Raw genomic sequence first — 17,577 nt, 5'->3', positions numbered from 1 at the left:
AGTAATACACCAGATGAACTGGAAGGGTAGAATTAGCATCTTTGTACAGCAGTTAATCCACCTCAAATTCACCACTGATTGTGCTGACTGGTGAAAACACTATCAAACCATAAAAAAAGCTGTGAGACTTGACATAAAAGGCAGTCAAGTTGGACTGAAAATGAATGGCTCTAAGACAAAATGTATGTGGTCTGATGCCTTGCCAAAAATCCAAATAATATTCAAGAGAAAACAAAATAAGTTGAGCAACATGCACCATAATCAGGAAGGCAAACTCTCATGAAGAAAGAAAGCTGGTTGGTGTGCATTCAGTTCTATTAAGAATGTCCTTCAAGGAAACATCAACAAGGCAACATGAACCAACCTCTTCAACTCAACTGTACCGTTGGCAATGCTAAAGGTAGAGGTACAACAACTGTCTGTCATGGTGAGGGTGATGGAAAGAAGAATTCTGGGGATTTCAATCTGTGACCCAGTCCCCGGTGAAGTGATCAGATATGGAATGCAGGATGTCATTGTTGACAGCAGGTACAATAAAATGCAATACGCCGGGCATATAGCTAGGCAGTGAGCTGTCAATCGATGTACTGTAGCTGTCGCCGAATGGTCTCCACGGGAACTGAAAAGATCTCTCAGACAGCCTCCAAAGAGATGGGAAGAGTTTATCATGAAAAAACATAGTCACACATAGAGAAGGAAGGCCAGGATAAGAGAAAAATGGAAGGCGTGTTGTGATCAGCCCTCATATAGACTGTGCTGAAGGACTGACTGATTAAAGTTATAAAGGTAAGACAGGAGGCCAAACTCTGCCAGAAAAGAAAATTAAAATAAACTTAAAAATTCACATGTGAACAGGTGTATAAATTATTATTCTAGAATATATTTGCTTGCCATTTTATTACTGCACCTATTTTAATGCATACCATGGAACATCTAATTTTGTCTGACAAAGCACCAAACAATTTCCAGCGTTGATTAAAAATACATATAGATCCTTAAATTAAAAGCTCTTGTATATCATCTTCATTGAGAAGGCAAAAGAAACCATAATTTATTTGTACAACTAACTTCTAGATATAGGTCTCTAGCATAGTGAAGCACATCTACAAAGGATTTTTCCTGACCTACAATAGAAAAGAAAGCCTCTGAATCCATCCCCCTGCATCTATGTGAAAACAATATCTAAACAGCACAGCACAGATATGAAATACAGGAGATATCCTTTTGTATATAATTTAAAAGGGAAAAAATCCTTTTCAAGTGTTTGCTTTTGGACTCACAAGCAGAGTTAAAAAGAAATTATAGAAATCTGGGGCCCGAGATACACATCCACATATCTAGAAATGCAACAGAAGTTTAAAAATAGGGGCTCACTTTCAGTTGGTAGTCCTCATTTTGAACAATCTTCAACTGTTTTATTATTTTATTTTTTAAAGAAATCACAGGATTAGCATTTTTCAAAGAAAGGCCCTGGAAAGTAATGTCTTAGTTCATGATCTGGAGAAAGTGAAACTATGATCCAGACAACTGTACCTCTCTAATTCTCTTATCTTTTGGAATGAAGATTCAATACAAGCCAAAAATAATCTTATTGCCCTTTAGGATATAGCCTTAGCTCTTGACTCCAGGGCATCCCAGTTCTTTCAGACCTTTTTCAAAACCTTCATGCCCTTCCCCCAGCTGCGTTCCTACTGGGTGCATGTATCTCTCCTCTCAGGACTTTCACCTGACAAGTGTGGAGAGCTCCCTCTCAAGTCTTTCTTTGATCCTGGATCTCTACTCTCCTCTTCCCAAGAGGCAGAAAGATCCACATGAAATATTCTGTAGAGAAGAATACATGTAATCTACAACAGCAGCTCCCTGTCTTAAAGAGCACAAGTGCTGCAACAGACACTCTGGGACATGTACACATAAGAAGTGCCTCACTGATGTAATCTTTATTCCATCAAACTCTCTCCTTTTTTGTTTACTGCCATCCTTTAATATTCCAAATCTAATATAGATTGCAAATGCCTCAGGGTAAAGACATCATTTTTGGGTTGTGAAGTACTATGCATACTTTTAGCAATGTATACAGTAATGATATAGATCCAATATTTAAAGTTTTGTTTACAAAAAATATTTTACAAGTCTTAACATTAATGAGAATCTTGGCATTTAATGAAAAATATTAATTGCAAAGTTTGGTATGACAAACATTTGCCTGCAGTTTTTACAACTCAAGCACTCCAACATTCTGCCTATGCACATGTACCAGAAACATACTAGGCCTTTCTGTCAAAGTTCCGTGAAATACAAAAGTAGGCAGCATGTGTGACAAACAGTACAAATGACTTAGTTTTATAATTCTTTTTCATTTTAGTAATTTTATTATTATTATTATGTGGTAGGCTGACATGGGCTATCCATAAAATACATAATACATTTCTTTATTATTTTCATGACCCACTTCCCTCCCCTGGTAACACTGAAACAAGCATGCAAACTTAAGGACTTGTCCAACCTTACTTAACATGTTACATAATTTATGGACAGCCGCTTATAAATTGAAAACAAAGAAGGAAGCTCCAAACAACAAGAATCTGAATGCAGAACTGAGACCTAAATTAGTAACAAAGAAATACAGTATCTCTTTAAATATATCCATGTAAACAGAACATTTATATAAAAATATAAATTTTGAGGGTACACTTTTAAAGCTGTTTTTTCTTATTTAGCTCTATCAGCCTCACCTTTGACAGAAGACTATTTGGACTAATACTGTAATCTTTAAGGCTCTCATGTAACTTTTGCAAGCATTGTATCACTCTTCGTTGTTGTTCATCATTCCGCAGCTCTTCTGATTTGATCAGAAAGTCATAGTGTTCTAAAGGCCCATTGCAAACCAATAGGGCCCTAGAGTTAGCATCTGCTAGAGTATTAGGGGCTATGTTCGCAGCTGCCTGAATTGTATATCCTGTAAAATAAGAAATAATTAACTGTTACTAGAAAGGTTCTGAAAATTGTCCTATTGTATTCTTAAATTTACACATAAAGACAAAATGGCTATCTACTATTTTATGTAAGTAGTAACAGAGCAATAAAAATTAGCTAAACATGCACCAATATATTTTATGCAATCACTTTGTATTTCTCTAAATAAGAGTTTAAAAATGTCCTTAAATACTGGAAATTGCTTAGTACTGGGGGGGAGGTGCCCTTACACATATTATATATATAAATAGATAGATATAGATATAAAGATCACAAACAAAAAAACAGTTGGGGATGCTCAAAATTTGCAATTTCCGTTCGCCAGGAAATGTTGTCAAGTAGAAATCTGGCTTTGTTCCGAACTGAAACAAAACCAGAACATTTCAAACTTTCCACAAAATATATTTTTAAATGATTCAATTAAATTGAAACACTTCCTTCTGATTAAATATGAAATTTTAAAATGTCAAACTACAGATCAAAATGGACCCAATAAGATAGAAAAGCAGAAACCAAATGTTTTGACTTTATCAAAATATTTTTTTCAAAACAAAATTCTGTTAAATAATGGGTTTCTGAGGCAAGTTTTAAAATGTGCTGAAAATATTTCCTGACGTTTCAATTGACTCCACCCCAACAAAACATTGACAGTCAGTTCTCTATATCAGGGCAATGCTGAGATCAGCACGGACAGTCCCTCTAAAATCACCATCCCTGGAAGTAAACCCAACTATTCTTAGACTGGACCTATGAGTTTGGATCCTGTGAAGTTTGTTCAGAGCGGTCTTCTCTCTATACTGTGTGGGAGTCATTAGTGCCATGGGAGCCCCAGTTCCTATTGAATACCCAAGATTATAGAATAAGAAAGAGCATGAAACCTAAATTTATGGAAGGAAAAGTATTCAGGTGCTGTATGGTTCCTGAACACAGGGGTGAAGGCATCTGTAACAGAGCTCTCCCTTAGTAGACTTCCACAAACTCTCATTAAAGGTGGGGCATTTTTGTGCTTTGGACTTCATCTGCTCTGTCTTGCCAAATAGCAGCAGAAGTATAAAGTGAGATACCTGCAGGTAGTCTCTTGAGATGGGAAGGAAACAGCTTCCTCATTTATAGACATGGGAGAAAGAGAGCATATGTACATGATGAGAGAAGGTTCTGTTGGAGAAATGGCAACCATAAGAACATAAGAATGGCCACACTGGGTCAGACCAAAGGTTCATCTAGCCCAGTATCCTGTCTTCCAACAATGGCCAATGCCAGATGTCCCAGAGGGAGTGAACAGAGCAGGGAATCATCATCAAGTGATCCCTCTCCAATCATCCATTTCCAGTGTCTGACAAAGAAAGGCTAGGGACACTATTCCTACCCATTCTGGCTAATAAGTATTGATGGACCTAAACTCCATGGCTACATCTACACTGGCCCCTTTTCCGGAAGGGGCATGTAAATTTCACGAGTCGTCGTAGGGAAATCCGCGGGGGATTTAAATATCCCCCGCGGCATTTAAATAAAAATGTCCGCCGCTTTTTTCCGGCTTTTAAAAAAGCCGGAAATGAGCGTCTAGACTGGCCCCGATCCTCCGGAAAAAGCGCCCTTTTCCGGAGGCTCTTATTCCTACTTCAAAGTAGGAGGCTCTTATTCTTATTCAAAGTAGGAATAAGAGCCTCTGGAAAAGGGCGCTTTTTCCGGAGGATCGGGGCCAGTCTAGATGCTCATTTCCGGCTTTTTTAAAAGCCGGAAAAAAGCGGCGGACATTTTTATTTAAATGCCGCGGGGGATATTTAAATCCCCCGCGGATTTCCCTACGACGACTCGTGAAATTTACATGCCCCTTCCGGAAAAGGGGCCAGTGTAGACGTAGCCCATGAATTTATCTAGTTCTTTCTTGAACTCTGTCAGAGTCCTGGTCTTCACAACAACCTCTGGCAAGAAGTTCCACAGGCTGTGTGCGCGCTATCTGAAGAAAAACTTCCTTTTGTTTGTTTTATACCTGCTACTTACTAATTTCATTTGGTGACCCCTCGTTCTTATGTTATGGAAACAAGAAAATAACTTTTCCTTATTCACTTTCTCCATACCTGTCATGATTTTACAGACCTCTATCCTATCCCACTTTGGACTCCTCTGTTCTAAGCTGAAAAGTCCCAGGCTATGTCTACACTACAATGATCTATTGGAAAAAGGTACTCAAATTGCGCTCTGCAATTTGCCTACCTTTTTTCGATAGTTTTTTCGGAAGAGGCTTTTCCGAAATTTGGCCCGTCTACATTGGGCCAAATTTCAGAAAAGCCTCCTCTTTTGGAAGAGCCTTTCTTCCTCATGGGAGAAGGAAGACAGGGCTTCTGAAAGAGCGCGTCTGCTCTTCCGCTTTTTTTGCAGACACGTTCCCTGGATGTGGCAGAGTTTTTCCGGGATACCAAAAAAACCCATAGTGTAGACGTAGCCCCAGTCTTTGAAATCTCTCTTAATTTGGCACTTATTCCAAACCCCTAATAATTTTTGTTGCCCTTTTCTGAACCACTTATAGTTATACTAAAATAGGCATTTAAAGCTGAGATTTATGAAAGAGGAGAACTGCTGCATCTTCACCACGAGATGCACAAGATCTGGTGTGTGAGGGTACGTCTACACTGCATCCCTAGTTCGAACTAGGGATGCAAATGGAGACAACCGAAGTAGTTAATGAAGCGGGGATTTAAATATCCCGCGCTCCATTAACATGATCTCGCCGGCGCGCTAGTTCGAATCACAGCTGATTCGAACCAGGAAGTGCGCGCCAGGACGCGTTAGTTCGGACTAACGCCCTTAGTCCAAACTAATGTTAATCCTCATTTTTTGAGGAGTAACATTAGTTCGGACTAAGGGCTTTAGTCCGAACTAACGCGTCCTGGCGCGCACTTCCTGGTTCGAATCAGCTGTGATTCGAACTAGCGCGCCGGCGAGATCATGTTAATGGAGCGTGGGATATTTAAATCCCCGCTTCATTAACTACTTCGGTTGTCTCCATTTGCATCCCTAGTTCGAACTAGGGATGCAGTGTAGACGTACCCTGACAGAAGAGGCCTGGCTAAGCCCCAAAACCTGAATGACATGTCTAGTGTTGGCACTCCTTCCAGTATCTAGAAGAAACAATGTAATCCCACTAGAAACAGATTCAGAGAGAGGTCAGGAGCTAAATGTGTGTCATTCCACTGCAACATCTACCCTACATCAATAAAGTGATACACAGAGACAGAAAAGATTACTCAGTCATCCTTTTTAAGATAGCATTTTCCAGGAATGATCCACATATCATTACCAGTGCCTCTCTGCTATTACCTGTCATTAAACAGATAACAGAAAAGGAGATTCTTCATTATTATGAGAAACATATAGCAAATGTACACCAGAATGTTCTCTCTTTCTTATTCTTACACTTCTTATTCTATCATTTTGTAGTATATCAATAACGCTCATGGTATATATCACTTCCCTGCAATCCTTTACTTTCCATAGTGTAAAAATTGGGATCTGTCCACTGTTCTTGCTGTCACATCCTATACTCCTAGTATTATACAGGCAGTCCCCGGGTTACGTACAAGATAGGGACTGTAGGTTTGTTCTTAAGTTGAATCTGTATCTAAGTCGGAACTGGCATCCAGATTCAGCCGCTGCTGAAACTGACCGCCAGTTCTGACTTACATACAGATTCAACTTAAGAACCCCAAGCTTCCCCAAGTCAGCTGCTGCTGAAACTGATGAGCGCTGATTCCAGGAAGCCTGGGTCAGAGCAACTCTGCCTCGGGCTTCCTGTAGTCAGCACTGGTCAGTTTCAGCAGCGGCTGACTTGGGGACGCCTGGGGCAGAGCAGCTGGGGTGCTGCTGGGTTGCTCCAGTAGCACCGCTCCTCGGCGCTACTGGACCAACACAGCAGCACCCCAGCTGCTCTGCCCCAGGCGTCCTGATTCAGCCACTGCTGAAACTGACCAGCAGCGGCTGAATCAGGACCTGGGGCAGAGCAGCTGGGGTGCTGCCAGGTTGGTTCAGTAGTGCCCAGAGCGGGTGCTGCAGGACCAATCCGCAGCGCCCCAGCTGCTCTCCTCCAGAGTCCAAAACAAAAGCCTGGTCTGCTGGGGGGGGGGGGGGCACACTATCCGCGCCCCCCCCCCCCAGCAGACTAGGGACACGGGGAGCAGAGCAGCAGCGGCAGCGGGGTGCCGCGCCTCTGAGGCTTTGCTCTGGCAAAGTCTCAGAGGCGCGGGACACCCCTCCCCCGCGGCTGCGGCTTCAGTCCCGGTGCCTGTGGTCTGCTGGGGACCGTCCCCAGCAGACCACAGGCACCGGGTCTCAAGCGGCAGCAGCGGCGGTTCCCGCGCTTCTGAGGTTTTGCTCTGGCAAAGCCTCAGAAGCGTGGGAACCCGCCCGGTGCCCCTGGTCTGCTGGAGACGGTCTCCAGCAGACCAGGGGCACCGGAGCAGCTTATGAACAGGGCTTTCTCGCCCCGGAGCTCGCAGGTAGCAATCCGCTACCTCGACCTCCGGGGTGAGAAAGCCCCGTTCGTAAGTGCGGATCCGACATAAGTCGGATCCGCGTAAGTCGGGGACTGCCTGTATACCATGTTTCTCTGTTTTCCCTCCATATTCAAAAGTATCCTTAAACGGTGAGAATCACATGTAATACTTCTGATATGGTCACAACAGAGTGCAAAACCATATCATAGTTTCCTAATTTTACATTAAATCTGTGTATTTGGCTTTTTTCACAAGAGTGCTAGATTCCAAGCTTGTTTGTTTTATTATACACTGTCACCCTTTCTTCTTAAATTCACTAATTTCTAGAGAACTGCCTTCAGTTTGTTTCTGTGTTTTTATTTCTTTTCGTAAAACATATGTATTCAAATGTAATCTCATTTTATTGCATGCAGCCAATTTTCTTGTCCTGCTGGCTGCCTACTACCCAAATATTACTGATCAACATGCCAGAAGATATTGATAATGAAATAAAGTGAAAGACACCACTTACTAAAAGAACATAAAAAACTAAACCTGAAGCAAACAAGAATACATTAACCTAGGGCTTGAAAAATCCATTTGCAAGTAGACAAAGGAGGCAAAGGAAGAACCTACAACCAACTTCTGAAGTGTCTAATCTTTCTTTTTTAGAATATTGTTTACTGTTGCAAAGATCATCATTTGACTGTAAATCAAACATGAAACAATACAGTGATATCTTCCTACATTTATGACTGGCAATTCCAGTCTCTCAAGTTTTGCCAATTCCAGCCTCCCGTTTTTGCCAACCTATAGCAGCAGGGTGTGAAAATTAAATAAAACATTGTCAATTTTTCCTGCTGTTATTCAGAACCTTGTGGCAGCACTGAAACTGACAATATCCGATCAAGTTTCACTGATGTGGCTTGTGAAAGCAGTAGTCCACATCTGAGGCAGACTTTGGGAGGTAGTCACATCTAAAGAGGAAACAACCCAAAATGTACGCAGAGAGTAGAGAACCAACAACCACCTCTTGGCTGCAGTGAGAGGAAGGAGAGGTAAAGAAGTAGAGTCTACATGGGAACAATGAATTAACTAAAGGTATAAATTTAAAGTGGATTTGTCAAACTGCATTAAATCCATGTGGACATTAATTCAGAATTAAAGTTGTCATAATCTGGTTTATTTTAATTCAGTTTTAACTAATATTCTTTAAAAATCACACTTTTACTTGTTTTGAATTAATTTTTCCTGTGGGCTTATCTACACAATGGGATAATTACATTCTAAGGGGGAGACATGATTTCTTAATTGATCTATGTAGAACCTGCTGGTACACACTAAAGTTCCCATGAAGCACTGTTTCAAACAGCACTATGTCAAAGTGCAACTGCAGAGGAGTCTACACAGACCAATTAATGCATAACAATCACACCTGCATAGAATTCATCACCCCAGTTGTATTGACAAGCCCAAATACCACTCATCACTGTGATCGGCAAGTGGGAGGTGATAGCTGAAGTATGCAGAATGTTACTTTTTCTTTCCAGCAATCAGATAGAATTATGAGCCATTTCAAATTGAGAAGATTCTTACTAGCTAGAAGCTGACAGAAAAGATACAATTTCCATAAGGACTCAGGAACAACAACTTTGTAGGAATATCAGCACTCTCCTATATTCTGAGATATGGAGAGGTAAAGTGGAGAAAAGTATCTTTTACACTACTCAAGGGCAAAAGCCTAGTAAATCTGCTTCCCCTTTTCATCTTTTGTATTGCTCTCCAACTAGCAACTATGGTTCTCTGGCTAGAAGACATTTATTAAATGTGTCAAGCCCTGAAATTTGGTAGCTAAATTAAATCAGTATTTTACATAAGAAAAAACAGTTCTTTAATTTAAAATGTTTACTGACTACTGAGAGAGAAAAATGGTGTCAGGAAAAGCACTTTTCATGTGTCCATCTGGCCAAATTAATATTTGAGCTAGATTCCTTTTTAGACATTAATATGTATTAAACAGCCATTAAAATGGCATGCTTATCATTATATGCCCATATTATAGCTTTAATATAGCATTAACTATAAGAAAAATAGTGATAAGAAACAGTTAGTTAAAGAAATAGGAATCACAACAAAACGTGCAAACGGGTTTAGTATCTTTCTGTATGAAAGGATTCAATCATTGGGTTTAGGCCCAAATGTTCATCTTATAAGTGTGTCAGTGCCAAACAGCATACTTGGAAAAGGATATTAGCGAATTTTTCCAAAATGAATATTATAATTGGGAATAGATATATCAAGGTATAAATACATATTTTGCCTTTAATCTTCAGGTTCAAATCTACTCCAAAAAATCACTTTCATTCTTACGGGTCAAGGCCAGAAAGTACCAGTATAAACTAGTCTGACCTCCTATAAATCACAGGACATTAAATTTCCCACTTACAGGTAGTCCCCGAGTTACGCGGATCCGACTTATGTCGGATCCGCAGTTACGAATGGGGATTTTCTCGCCCCGGAGGACTCGAGCGGCGGGATGCCTGGTCCCACCGCCCACCTCCTCCGGGGCGAGAAAAGCTGCTCCCCGTCTCCCTGGTCTGCTGCGGGAGCCAGCACACCAGGGAGATGTGGAGCAAAGCCCGGGGCCTGTGGTAGAGCAGGTGGGGCGCTGCCAGTTGGTCCCGCGGCACCGCTCCTTGGCGCTACTGGACCAACCCGGCAGCACCCCAGCTGCTCAGCCCCAGGAGTCCTGATTCAGCCGCTGCTAATCAGTTTCAGCAGTGGCTGAATCAGGACGCCTGGGGCAGAGCAGCTGGGGTGCTGCTGGGTTGGTCCAGTAGCGCCAAGGAGCGGTGCTGCGGGACCAACGGGCAGTGAACCACCTGCTCTACCACAGGCCCCCGGCTTTGCTCCACGTCTCCCTGGTCTGCTGGGGGGCACTAGCTGCATCCCCCCCCCCCCCCCAGCAGACCAGGGAGACGTGGAGCAAAGCTGCGGAGGACCCGGGCGGACCCGCGGCTTCCAGATCAGCTGAAAACGCTGCGGGTCCGGCCCAGGTCCTCCGCCGCTCTGCTCAGCATCTCCCAAGGAGACCAGGGAGACGCTGAACAAAGCGGCGGAGCACCCGGGGCCAGACCCGCGCCGCTTCCAGATCAGCTGGAAGCGGCGCGGGTCCGGCCCCGGGTGCTCCGCCGCTTTGTTCAGCGTCTCCCTGGTCTCCTTGGGAGATGCTGAGCAGAGCGGCGGAGGACCTGGGCCGGACCCGCAGCGTTTTCAGCTGATCTGGAAGCCGCGGGTCCGCCCGGGTCCTCCGCAGCTTTGCTCCACGTCTCCCTGGTCTGCTGGGGGGGGGGGGGGATGCAGCTAGTGCCCCCCAGCAGACCAGGGAGACGTGGAGCAAAGCCGGGGGCCTGTGGTAGAGCAGGTGGTTCACTGCCCGTTCCTTTCACTTGTCCCTTTATATCTTATATCTGGAAGCGGCGCGGGTCTGGCCCCGGGTGCTCCGCCGCTTTGTTCAGCGTCTCCTTGGGAGACGCTGAGCAGAGCGGTGGAGGACCCGGGCCGGACCCGCAGCGCTTTCAGCTGATCTGGAAGCCGCGGGTCCGCCCGTGTCCTCCGTGGCTTTGCTCAGCGTCTCCCTGGTCTGCAGCACCCGGAGCAGCTTTTCTCGCCCCGGAGAAGGCGGGCGGCGGGACCAGGCGTCCCGCTGCTCTAGTTCTCCGGGGCGAGAAATCCCCGTTCGTAACTGCGGATCCGACATAAGTCGGATCCGCGTAACTTGGGGACTCCCTGTACTCCCAGGCCAGATCTCCCTACCCACCACCAGCACAACTCATCCCTCTTCACTCCCCAACCCCTGCACAAAAGAGATGCAGAAAGTAGCAGGGACCTGTGGAGTGGGGAGATGGAAGAGAGGAGGAAGACCAGACACAGCAGGCAGCAGTGGGAGCTTTGAGAATGGGGCAAAGATATAAGATATAAAGGGACAAGTGAAAGGAACCAAGAACAGAGTTGGAATTCCAACTGAAAATTGCCAGGAGAGGTCTGAAGGATCCACTACCAAAGCAGTAATTACAGAGGCAGAAGGAGAACCAAGAAAGGACAGTCACAGAAGTCAAAAGAGGACAAGAATCCAAGAAGAGTGAGACTTTGTACGCATGAGTGACAAGTTAAAGAATTATGATGAAGTGCTAGGTTTTGAGTTTTTGCTAGAAAGAGGGCATTAGAGACTTTGGCAAGAGCAGTTTAAGTTGAGTGAAAGAAACAGAATCAGGATTGGAGAAAGCCTCAAATAAAATTGGAAAAGAGCAACTCCAGAAAATGGTTGTAACAGTGCATTCAGTGAACTCAGAGAAGAAAGAGGAAAGGGAAAAGGGATAGTAGTCAAACAGGCAAGGAAAGTCAATGGTGTGGATTGTATTTGTCTTTAAAATGGCAAACATTAAAGCTTGCTTGTATTGTGACAAGGAAGAGACAGAGGCAAAAGAGAGGTTAATGAGGAGCGTAAGGAAAGAAAGATAGGATGGGAAGCCTACAGCATTCTTAGGGGTTAGAATACATGGGGCCTTGCTTATAATGCTTTCCACTCATGCTAAAACCGGTAGGTATAACATAGCAGAACCCAACATTCTCTTCCTCTGTATCATTCTGAAAAAAGATGTGGATGTGATCTCCTATGCTGCTATGAGACAATGGAACAAATAAAAAATAAAAAAGTTGGCCCATCACATATGTGGACAAAAATTGCTCATAATGATGCAAAGGGACAGTTTACATCAGACTTCCTTTCTACAAGGTTAACTGCTGTATGGTCTTCCATTATGCCAGTCTTCACTCACGCAATGTAGACAGAAATTGCTGGTTTAATAACTCAGCGGCTATGTCTACACCTCCCAGTCTTGTGCAAGAACATGTGCAAATGAGGCATGGCGACATATAGAATCATAGAATCATAGAATACTAGGACTGGAAGGGACCTCGAGAGGTCATCGAGTCCAGTCCTGTGCCCTCATGGCAGGACCAAATACTGTCTAGATCATCCCTGATAGACATTTATCTAACCTACTCTTAAATATCTCCACAGATGGAGATTCCACAACCTCCCTGGGCAATTTATTCCAGTGTTTGATTACCCTGACAGTTAGGAACTTTTTCCTAATGTCTAACCTTCTTGTTCTATCCTGAGAGGCCAAGATGAACAAGTTTTCTCCCTCCTCCTTACGACACTCTTTTAGATATCTGAAAACTGCTATCATGTCCCCCCTCAATCTTCTCTTTTCTAAACTAAACAAACCAAATTCATTCAGTCTTCCCTCATAGGTCGTTTTCTAGACCTTTAATCATTCTCGTTGCTCTTCTCTGGACCCTCTCCAATTTCTCCACATCTTTCTTGAAATGCAGTGCCCAGAACTAGACACAATACTGAGGCCTAACCAGCGCAGAGTACAGCAGAACAATGACTTCTCGTGTCTTGCTCACAACACACTTGTTAATCCATCCCAGAATCACGTTTGCTTTCTTTGCAACAGCATCACACTGCTGACTCATATTCAGCTTGTGATCCACTATGACCCCTAGATCTCTTTCTGCCGTACTCCTTCCCAGACAGTCGCTTCCCATTCTGGATGTATGAAACTGATTGTTCCTTCATAAGTGGAGCACTTTTGCATTTGTCTTTAGTAAACTTCATCCTATTTACCTAAAACCATTTCTCCAATTTGTCCAGGTCATTTTGAATTATGACCCCATCCTCCAGATTAGTTGCAACCCCTCCCAGCTTATTGTCATCTGCAAACTTAATAAGCGTACTTTCTATACCAATATCTAATTTGTTGATGAAGATATTGAACAGAGCTGGTCCCAAAACAGACCTCTGCGGAACCCCACTTGTTATGCCTTTCCAGCAGGATTGTGAACCATTAATAACTACTCTCTGAGTACGATTATCCAGCCAGTTATGCACCCACCTTATAGTAGCCCCATCAAAGTTGTATTTACCTAGTTTATTGATAAGAATATCATGTGAGACAGTATCAAACGCCTTACTAAAGTCTAAGTATACCTCATCCACCGCTTCTCCCTTATTCACAAGACTCGTTATCCTATTAAAGAAAGTTATCAGATTGGTTTGACATGATTTGTTCTTTACAAATCCATGCTGGCTGTTCCCTATCACCTTGCCACTTTCCAAGTGTTTACAGATGATTTCCTTAATTACTTGCTCCATTATCTTCTCTGGCACAGAAGTTAAACTTACTGGTCTATAGTTTCCTGGGTTGTTCTTATTTCCCTTTTTATATTTGCCCTTTTCCAGTCCTCTGGAATCTCTCCTGTCTCCCATGATTTTCCAAAGATGATAGCTAGAGGCTCAGAAACCTCCTCTATCAGCTCCTTAAGTATTCTAGGATGCATTTCATCAGGCCCTGGTGACTTGCAGTCATCTAACTTTTCAAGGTGATTTTTAACTTGTTCTTTTTTTATTTTACCTTCTAAAACTACCCCCTTCCCACTAGTATTCACTATATTAGGCATTCCTACAGACTTCTCAGTGAAGGCAGAAATAAAGAAGTCATTGAGCATCTCTGCTATTTCCAAGTTTCCTGTTACTGTTTCTCCCTCCTCACTGACCATTGGGCCTATCCTCTCCTTGGTCTTCCTCTTGCTTCTAATGTCTTTATAAAAAGTCTTCTTGTTTCCCTTTATTCCCATAGCTAGTTTGAGCTCATTTTGTGCCCTGCCTTTCTAATCTTGCCCCTGCATTCCTGTGCTGTTTGCCTATATTCATCCTTTGTAATTTGTCCTATCTTCCATTTTTTATATGACTCCCTCTTTATTTTTAGATCATGCAAGAGCTCGTAGTTAAGCCAATGTGGTCTTTTGCCATATTTTCTATCTTTCCGACACATCGGAATAGCTTGCTTTTGGGCCCTTAACAATGTCACTTTGAAAAACTGCCAACTCTCCTCAGTTGTTTTTCCCCTCAGTCTCGATTCCCATGGGACCTAACCTATCAGCTCTCTGAGCTTACCAAAATCCACCTTCCCGAAATCCATTGTCTCTATTTTGCTGTTCTCCCTTCTACCCTTCCTTAGAATTGTGAACTCTGATTTCATGATCACTTTCACCCAAGCTGCCTTCCACTTTCAAATTCTCAACCAGTTCCTCACTATTTGTTAGGATCAAATCTAGAACAGCTTCCCCCCAGTAGCTTTTTCAACCTTCTGAAATAAAAAGTTGTCTCCAATGCAGTCCAAGAACTTATTGGATAGTCTGTGCCCCGCAGTGTTATTTTCCCAACATATATCTGGATAGCTGAAGTCCCCCATCACCATCAAATCTTGGGCTTTGGATGATTTTGTTAGTAGTTTAAAAAAATCCTCATCCTCTTCTACCACCTGGGTAGGTGGCTCATATGCAAAATGGCAGCTCATATGCAAATGAGCCGCCCTTTTGCGCAAGCGGCTTATTTTCAGGGAGAACGGCTCTTTGCACAAGAGGGGATTTTTGCGCAAGGAGCAGTGTAGACTGCTCCTTCTTGTGCAAAAGCTCCTTGCGCAAAAATGGCAGCTCACTAAGTATGCAAATGAAACGCGGCAATATTCATTGCTGCGCTTCATTTGCCTATATTCTTGCACAAGACTGGGCCGTGTAGACATAGCCCAGCAGTACAAAAGGGTCTACTGTCCCGCAGTGCAGTGATTATTATCTAGATGGTCTGCCAGCTCTATTTTCTTTGTGGCAATGCACAGGACTCATATTTGCAGGAAGCAACATACTGATCAAGCTATATTGCACACACTGAATATTTGCATATTATTTCACAGCAATCAAATTTTTCATCTATAATGACAAGACTTCTCTCCAGGAAGATATTCGCAAATCATGATCAAATCATTACTTAACTTTTCTCTTGGTTAAGCTAAACAGGATTGAACTTCTTACAACTCTCATTGTAAAGCATGTTTTCCAGACTTTTAATCATTCTCATAGCTCTTTTCTAAACCCTTTCCAATTTTTCACCAGCACTGTGTATAATATTCCAGGAATTCTCTCACTAATGCTGTTTATAAAGGTATTACTAACCTCCTTCTACTCAATCTTCCCTGCTTCCAATGATCATGTCAGTCCCCTTAACCAAAGCATAATACTGTGGGAAGTCAAGACTGATTGTTTTGCCCACCACGATGCCTAAGTCCTTTCCAGAATCAATGCTTTCTGCAGTATAATCCCCTATCCCATAAATGTGCTCTATCTTCTTTGTTTCTACTACATGATGTTACATCTGACTGTATTAATAGACGTGCTATTCATATAAGACCAGTTTACCAAGCAATCCAGATTATTCATCAAACTGGTCTGTCCTTATTCTTATTTATTACTCCGCTATTTAGTTACCAGCTTTTGTTCTCCAAATCTAACAAAAGGCGGTGAAGAGTAAAGTTCCTCATCTCTTGCAGCAACCCCAACTGATGATCAATCTGCAGCTTGCTGGTCAATAGTCTAAATTTGACAACCTACCTATCATTTGTTAGACCTCAATTTGTAGCTGGCAGACTATGAGTGATCACCTGCTAAGGAGTTACAGAGCTTGAGGTTGTACTGGGGGGGAGGTACAAATATATTAGGAGGTAGAGAACGCAGCTTCACTTATTGCACCATAACTAGATCCAGACCTGCAAAACAGAGCAGGGGTATCAAGAAAAGGGAGGCCTATAGCAGAGACATTTCTGGGGAGGGGTTCTAAAGACCGCATGTCAAGGAGTAGAAAGGCAACTCAGCAGTGAACTAAGGATGTTTGCCAGCAGAGGGAGCAGTCAGGTTGACAGACTGTGTATGGTCAACTCTGACAGCCCTTGATTGTGTCAGTGGAAGGTGACCACAGGAGCACTCAAGTTGATTGAGAGGAGATCAGAGTTTTACCTTTACAAATTACAAGGGTAACTCAATGATGAGCTGCCCTGATAACCAATTGAAGCATTTGTGTTTGGACAGAGATGTATTTCAATCAATTGAGGAGGAGCAAGTGCTATTTGTGTTAGTAAATTTCTCCAGTACAGACAAGGACTCCGAATGTATAAGTTTAGAACCCTCATCTCCTTTTGTGTTTGGCACATGCCAGGAAACGTCCCCTGGAAAGGAGGTGAGGGCAGGTGCAGGTAACTATGATGAGACACTGAGCGAGAAACAGTTTGTTCCTTGTGAGCTCGCTACAGCTGCCCAACCACCAAGCGCCAGTTCAGTTGCACAGAGGCGCATTCTTTCCACTGCCGGGGAAGGAGACACTGTCCTTTGCTCCGGGCTCGCGCTCTCCTCTTTGCCCCAAGGACTGAACTGAACCTCCCGGCGACTCAGCTGCTGGCTGGCTGCTTCCATCCCAGCAACGTAACTGCTGCTCTGACAAGGGAGAAGCTCCGGACCCCGCTTCTGTCTCAGCAGACGGGGGTGGGCAGAGAGCAGCGCCGCTCGCCTTACTCCCAGCCGCAGGCACGAGTCCTTCCCCCCCCCCGCGCGCGCATCAGACCCCTAGAGCCAGGGGAGCGAGCACACACCGCCTCGCATCCCCCTCCATCTCCAGCGGGGCAGGGCCACGCAGGCTCCCCGCGGAGAGCCGCCCAACGTGGGGCGCCGCCGGCCTAGCAGCCTCCCCAGCGGATTCGGGCAAAGGCAGGAGCTGCCCGGGGTTCCCCAGCGGCCTGCACTCAGCCCGGACTCCCCGCCTCCTCTGCGGCCGGCACTGACCTTTCCACGGGGCCGCGGCCCGGGCCGGCAGCAGGCGGGCGGCGTGCCGGGCCGCGGTAACCAAGGGCGACACGGGCGCCGCCATCTTTCGTCCCCTTCCCCGGCCAGGCTGCTGCCGCCGTGCGTGGCCCCGCCCACTCTCCCTTCGTTCCGGGCCCAGCCTTCTCCTACATGGCCTACAAGCCCCAGCATGCAAAGCGCCACCTCCGCCTGCCACACGGCGAGGAGCGATGCATGCTGGAAAATGGAGTTTGTTTGGGGCGGCAGCGTGCTGGTTTTTTTGCAGCCCTAGCTGTGTGATCCCTTTGGTGAATGCTGTCTGTGTAAATGATATATTGTCAATGCATCGTTTAATACTGTCTGTAAACGACGTCCGCTCCAGCCAGAATATGTTGTG

At 44.2% G+C, this 17,577-nt stretch overlaps 1 protein-coding gene across 3 annotated transcripts in view; it reads right to left on the bottom strand.

Moving 5' to 3' along the window:
• Window positions 1-17,352, bottom strand: part of AFG1L (AFG1 like ATPase) — a 129,401-nt gene extending 112,049 nt beyond the window's left edge. For 2 of the 3 annotated variants that reach the window (XM_075923093.1, XM_075923094.1), the window contains exons 1-2: window positions 17,181-17,344; window positions 2,733-2,956 (exon numbers count right to left, since the gene is read on the bottom strand). In XM_075923093.1, the coding sequence (XP_075779208.1) occupies window positions 2,733-2,956; window positions 17,181-17,265 (309 nt within the window). In that variant the 5' untranslated portion in view covers window positions 17,266-17,344. Of the gene's footprint in view, window positions 1-2,732; window positions 2,957-17,180 lie in introns of all 3 variants that reach the window. The other variant, XM_075923095.1, reaches the window with a different exon arrangement.
• Window positions 17,353-17,577: the final 225 nt, after the last annotated feature.

This window comes from Pelodiscus sinensis, chromosome 3 (genome assembly GCF_049634645.1).
Source record: "Pelodiscus sinensis isolate JC-2024 chromosome 3, ASM4963464v1, whole genome shotgun sequence".
In the NCBI taxonomy this organism is placed as follows: Eukaryota; Metazoa; Chordata; order Testudines; family Trionychidae; genus Pelodiscus; species Pelodiscus sinensis.
Note: the sequence above shows the minus strand (reverse complement) of the source record. Positions and strands in the feature narration are given on the sequence as shown.